This window comes from Myotis lucifugus, unplaced genomic scaffold (genome assembly GCF_000147115.1).
Source record: "Myotis lucifugus unplaced genomic scaffold, Myoluc2.0 scaffold_1276, whole genome shotgun sequence".
Lineage (NCBI taxonomy): Eukaryota > Metazoa > Chordata > Mammalia > Chiroptera > Vespertilionidae > Myotis > Myotis lucifugus.
In genome coordinates, this window is record NW_005872324.1 from 1 (window position 1) to 6456 (window position 6456).

The 6456-nt window shown below is 55.6% G+C and overlaps 1 protein-coding gene across 1 annotated transcript in view; it reads left to right on the plus strand.

The window, feature by feature from the left end:
• Window positions 1-443: 443 nt before the first annotated feature.
• Window positions 444-6456, plus strand: part of UNC13A (unc-13 homolog A) — a gene marked incomplete at its 5' end in the record, with an annotated part of 7834 nt that continues 1821 nt past the window's right edge. Inside the window, 3 exons of the mRNA XM_006107588.3 lie at window positions 444-591; window positions 4553-4645; window positions 5782-5941. Coding sequence (XP_006107650.1) covers window positions 444-591; window positions 4553-4645; window positions 5782-5941 — 401 coding nt within the window. The remainder of the gene's footprint in view (window positions 592-4552; window positions 4646-5781; window positions 5942-6456) is intronic.

The window sequence follows — 6456 nt, forward strand, 5'->3', positions numbered from 1 at the left end:
AATGTTTTGCTGAAATGGAGTTGGCAACATATTAAAGGGTGTGGGGTCAAGGAAGGCTTCTTGAAACCTTAATCAAAGAAAAACAAGGAGCCAGAGAAGATCCAGGGCCAGGGTGTGGAGAGGACCTCACCACCAGTGATCATAGTAAGCGCAAAGGCCCTGAGGCAGGCGTGGTCTAGGGAAGACAATGGAGAGAAGTCAGGGAGGTTGCAGGGTTGAAGCCGATGGGCCTGGGGAGGGGCTGGAGGCACGAGTGTTATTCTGAGGGTGCTGGGAGCCCACTGGCTGGGTGGGGGCAGGAGTGGAGGTGGGGGAGTAGCGGCCCAGGACTTGAGTGGAGACCCCGGGTTCACCCAGTGCCTCATTGCAGAGGGCAGAGGGCAGAGGGATGGAGGAGCCAGTAGGGGTGCCTCTGGCCTCACCTCCCCACCCTGTGCCCACAGCAATACTTCCACGCGGGCGGCGTGGGCCTCAAGAAGACCTTCTTGGAGAAGAGCCCGGACCTGCAGTCGCTGCGCTATGCCCTGTCCCTCTACACGCAGGCCACCGACCTGCTCATTAAGACCTTCGTGCAGACGCAGGCTGCCCAGGGTAAGGGGCAGCAGGGTGGCCCCAGGCCAACACTCGCCCGCAGGGGCAGCCCCGCCGCGAGCTGCCATTGGCTCGTCTCCTGTGACATCATGAGCGCGGGAACAGGTCCCTGGCGCTTGGGAACTGCTTGGTCCTGGGCCAAGGAGCAATTCACAGTTTGTGGGAAAATCGATGGACGTCTTAGAGCCAGAAGTGATGGAAAGCTCTGGGGCGGGACCGCTTTGACGGCTAGGACCAAGGTGATTGACAGATTCTGGGGCCGCGCGACCCGAGGCCTGGTTGACCGCTCTGGTGGGCGGACCTCTGTGATTGGGGGGTTGGGGTGAGGGGGAGGAACTAAGGAGCGATTGACAGCTCTGGCATGGGCGGGGCTTGTACCGTCCTGTGGCCAATGAGGGGTTGGCAGCTCCAGGGGAATGGGAGGGACGTCTGGAAGGTCTGGGCTAAGGACTGATTGACAATGAGGGGTTGGCAGCTCCAGGGATGGGCGGGACCCCCAACCTTGAGGGGGTGGGGAGAGAGGAAGTCCCCATGTCTCAAATTCTTTCTAATCTCGCTGTCCCCCTCTGAGCTCACACACCACGGCTCGGGTTGGGGGACAGGACTCCAGGTCCTGGCTCCCCTCCCCGGGGACCCTCCCCTGCTCCAAATTGGCTCTAAGAGCACAAGCCAGGATGAGAAGTTGGGTCACTGCGCCGGCTGAATCCCGGCAGCGGAGGGGGAGCCGGGGGGCGGGGGGGGACAAGGCCCTGCGCCCCCCCCGTGAGGGGCCCCTTCCCCACCCCCGGCGGCCCAGGGCGCTCCCCGGCGTCAGGCCTCTCCGCTCAGCTTCGAGCCCGGTCCACGCTGCTGCTTTCTGGTGTCCTGGTGTCCCCCGGAGTGAGGAGGCTGTCTGTCTGTCCATCTGCCGCTGACGTTTCTCTCTCTCTTGTCTCTCCTTCCTGCCACTCGCCGCCCCTCCGCGCCTCCCCTGCTCCCCCACGAACACTCGCCCTCCATCCTCGCCCCCGGATTGCTCGTCTCTGCCCCGCTTCCCTCTCTCCTCCCCGCCCCCGCGATTAGTCCATGGTGAAAAGGGACTAGGTTTACCCTTAGTGAAGACATTTATCCTGAGAAGGGTACGTGCCTCCGCCGCCCGCCGCCCTGCCTCCCCCGCGCCCGGTGCCCGGTGCCTGGTGCCTGCGCCCTCCCCGCCGCGGCTAGTAAAAGGCCCTCCTTCCGCCTCCAGCCCCGGGCTGGACCGGCCGCGGGGGCCAGGGCGGACAAGGAGGAAGGATGGCTTGCTGGTTCCACGTGGGGAAGGAGAAGGGATTCGAGTCGGCAGCCTAAGCGCAGCTCTTGAGCCAGATCCCAGCTCTGCCGCCCCGTGGCTGGGCGCCCAGGGCACCCGGGGCAAGGTTGGCCCCTGAGCCTCAGTCTTCTCCTCGCTGCGCTGGAGGAAGGCCAGGACCTTAATCCATAGGATGCGATGAGTTAAATTCAGAGCAGTTTCTGGCATTTAATAGCGCCTGGCAATTTTAGTTACTGCTGCTGCTGCTGGTTATTATTATTGTTATTATTATTATTAAGATATCACTTTTCCAAACGTAGAAAACTACCTTTTTTTCAGGCTCTAACTATGAGTCAGCCCTTGTACTAAGAACTTCTCAAGGATTCTTACGAAGATTCCTTCCAAACGCCACACTAAGGGGGTTTATCATTCCATAAACGAGGATACTGAGCCTCAAAGGAGAAGCCACTGGCCCAGGGACCCTTACCCTGCAGGGGGGCAGGGACTTGGGGGCGGGGGCGGCGCGACAGAAGCACAGACAGGCCCGGGAAAGACCCTTCCTCTTGGAGCCAGCAAACCACGGGAAGGGGGCTCCCAGCACCGCCCCCCTCCCCCTTCTTACTAGCTTTGGCCTTGGTCTGACCCTCACCCATCCCAACCACTGTCCGGTTCCCTCCCGGCACCTCAGTCTGGCCCGATTGAGCTTGCAATGAAGCATCAGCCTGGGGTGGGGGTGGGGAGGTGAGGCTGAGCATGTGATTGGGGGAGGGGAGGGGGCGAGAGCCTGAGATGATAAGGAAAGTGGCCTGGGGTAGCAGCGAGGATGGGGGTGCACTCCCCAATACTGGGGTGCTGGGGGTGGGCAGGTTTTTATACCCTTGAGCCTCTAACTTCCTGCCCCTCGCAAGTGACCTGGATCAACCTTGGACTGACCCATTCTCCTTCCCCACCCCCACCCCAACTTTCCTCCTGTTCCTCCCCGTGCATGGGGTGCACCAAGCGTGGAGAGCTTCCTAGGGGGCTTGGGTGGGGCCGGGTAGATGTGCTGGCAGTCACAGGTCCCCAGGCCCCACAGGGTGCCTTTCTCAGAGTCACAGGAGCTTTTAAGCTGCCCTTCAAGGGTCCTCATCAAAACCCGTCAGGATCTTGTGCTGGGCAGACACAGAAGTGCACCTCCCCTCGACTCAAGTAGACAAGGGAATCTGTTGGCTCTGGAACTAAAATATTAGAGGTTGGGTGGACATCAGGAGTAGCTGGATCCAGAGCCTTCAACAACGCCACTGGTCATTGATCTCTGCAGACACCTTTGGGGTGGCCTCTCCCCTCATTAGGCAGCGACAGCCTTGCCAGTTTAGCACCAGACAGAGAGACCCTCTCCTAACAGCCAAAGTCCCAGGGCCAACTCCTACTGGCCCAGCTTGAGTCACATGACCATCCCTCTGCCTATGACTGCAGCCATGGGCAAGGAATGCTCTAATTGGACAGCCATGGTTCATTCAGCCATACCTGAAGTGTGGGATGGAGCCACCCGGTCTGAGGTGAGGGTGGGGGCATCTCTAGATGGAAACTTGGGATTGTCTATTAGAAGAGGAATGGTGTGGAGGCAGGGAAAATAAAAGAGGACGTCCATGTAGCCAGAGCAGAGTTAGCAAGGGGGAGAGTGGAGGGAGGTGAGGCAGCAGAAGGAACCGTGAGGCATATAGGGAGGGACACGGCAGGTCACAAAAAGGACTCGATTACCTCAGTGAGATGGGAGGGTTTGGAGCAAAGGAGGGATGTGATCTGACTTACTAGGGTTGCTCTGGCTGGTGTATTGAGAGAAGCTCAGAGGAGGATGCAAGAAGACAGGCAGGAGTCTACTATATTGTAGTGGCCCAGGGGTGTGATGATGGGGGCTGGGTCAGGATGGAGGTCAGGGAGGTGGGTGAGATTCTGGATGTATTTTGAAGGCAGGGGGAGCTCTTCTAATGTACCAATACTTAGGGAGGAAGTAAAGGGGATCCAGGAGTGAGGTATAGGGTGCCCCAACAGTTTTGAGGATTGACAGAAGAGGAGGAAGTGATAAAAGAGGGTGAGAAGTGACCAGTGTGTAGGATGAGAACTTGGAGAGTGTGGCATTGTTGTAGCCAAGAGGAGAAACTGAGGCACAGAAGCCAGAGCATCAGATTCTGCCACGATGGTGTGTAAGATGAAGACCGAGTTTTGACCTTATGGTGGTCAGTCAAAATAAAAAAGTGGGGGGCAGACACATTAGGCTCAGAGAAGTTAAGCCAGGGGTCCTCAAACTACGGCCCGCGGGCCACATGCAAATACAAATATTGTATTTGTTCCCGTTTTGTTTTTTTTTACTTCAAAATAAGATATGTGCAGTGTGCATAGGAATTTGTTCATAGTTTTTTTTTTTAAACTATAGTCTGGCCCTCCAACGGTCTGAGGGACAGTGAACTGGCCCCCTGTTTAAAAAGTTTGAGGACCCCTGAGTTAAGATCACAGAGCAAGGCAGTGAAAGGCCAGAGGCCTGGGCTCCTGGCCTCCTCAAGATTACCTGCCACTACTGCCAACCCTCCGTGCCTCCCTGTCAGGGCTGTTGACCTGGTGCTGCCAGCACATCGGGGGTAGGGGACAGTCCGGGTCCCTCCGGTGGGTGGGAAAGAAGGGAGCTGACGCCAGCATCCCCCCCTGCCCTCCCAGGCTCCAACGTGGAAGACCCTGTGGGTGAAGTCTCCGTCCACGTTGAGCTCTTCACTCATCCAGGAACCGGGGAACACAAGGTCACAGTGAAAGGTAAACAGCCTGAGGGGGGAAGGGGAGCACCCCAGCCAGGATGTACGAGGTTCTAAAACAGAAGCCAGACTGTCGGCTTAAGCAAGAAAAACTTTTTCATTACGAAGAAAAACTTTCCATATACCTGAAAATTCCAGCCCTGGCCAGCGTGGCTCGGGTTGGTGGGCATCATCCCATGCACGAAAGGTTGTTATTCGATTCCTCGTCAGGGCACATGCCTGGGTTGCAATCTTCGTCCCCGGTAGGGGGCATGCGGCAGGCAGCTGATTGATGTTTCGCTCTCACGTTGATGTTTCTCTCTCTCTCTCTCCCTCTCCCTTTCTCTCTCTCTAAAAAATCAATAAAAAAATCTTTAAAAACAAAAACTGAAAATCCCAGCAGTATACCACCTTCAGGCATGGCTGAATCCAGGGGTGCAAACAGTGTTAACAGGACTCAGTTTCACTTTCTCCGTCTCTCAGCTCCTCTGTCCTTTTATTTTGTTAATTAGCATACAGATCTATTTTAGCCATGGCCTAGAACAGCGATGGCGAACCTTTTGAGCTCGGCGTGTCAGCATTTTGAAAAACCCTAACTTAACTCTGGTGCCGTGTCACATATAGAAATTTTTTGATATTTGCAACCATAGTAAAACAAAGACATATTTTTGATATTTATTTTCTATATTTAAATGCCATTTAACAAAGAAAAATCAACCAAAAAAATGAGTTTGCGTGTCACCTCTGACACGCGTGTCATAGGTTCGCCATCACTGGTCTAGAATAACAGTGGCTTGAACAAGATAGAATACATTTTTTTTCTGAGTTGACTCCAAGGACAATCAGAGCTGACTCTGAGGCATCACAGTGTTGGGGATCCAGGCCCCTGTCATCTTTTGTTGGACTTCTATCCCTAATATGTTTTCCTCCTCTATAGGGTCCCAAATAACTCAGCCCTCACCAGTACCCCAGCCTTCAGCTAGAGGAAAGAGAAGTTTAGGCCCTAAACTTTAGGGCATTTTCCCTTTTAAGCCATAACCATGGCTACACTTAACTACAGTAGCATGCTGGGAAATGTAGTCTTTCGGACAGGCTTTGAAAACCATGGCCCCAAAATGAGGGAACCTGACCAACCTTCTCCTCCACTTCCTCCAATAGTGGTGGCTGCCAATGACCTCAAGTGGCAGACTTCTGGCATTTTCCGGCCGTTCATTGAAGTCAACATCATCGGGCCCCATCTCAGCGACAAGAAACGCAAGTTTGCAACCAAATCCAAGAACAACAGCTGGGCCCCCAAGTACAACGAGAGCTTCCAGTTGTGAGTCTGGGGTGCTCTGGGGAGGGGGTATTTGCTGGGTTAACCTCAGCCCACGAGGCAGGAGGGATGTCTGATGGGCCAGTGGTCCGTGGGCACAGGGATGTGAGAGGTCACGTCCTAGGTAGGGTTGGTGGGAACAGAGGCACCTTTGTGCAGAACTGACCTCAGTGAGGGAACATTGAGAAGGAGTTGACCACCTTGGGGGGCAGGCAGGTGTGTGTCTGGGGGTTGGCATCAAGTGTGATATAACATCATGATGAGGGCTTGTAAAGCGGAGGGGAATCTGAGCAGAGGGGGGTGTTGGTTGGGGCCATTTCTGGGGCTGGAGACTCTGGTGGTTAAGTAGTGTGGGTAGTCATGGTGGGGGGGGGAATGGGGACTCATGGAGTCAGCTGTGAGCCTTGTCAGGTCTGTTGGGGCAGGTTATGTGGAGGAGCCTGCTGTGGGGACAGGAGTGGACTGTGGTTTGGTTTAGGAAGTGGGGATGGGTATCATGAGGTGGGGTGGGGTGGGGT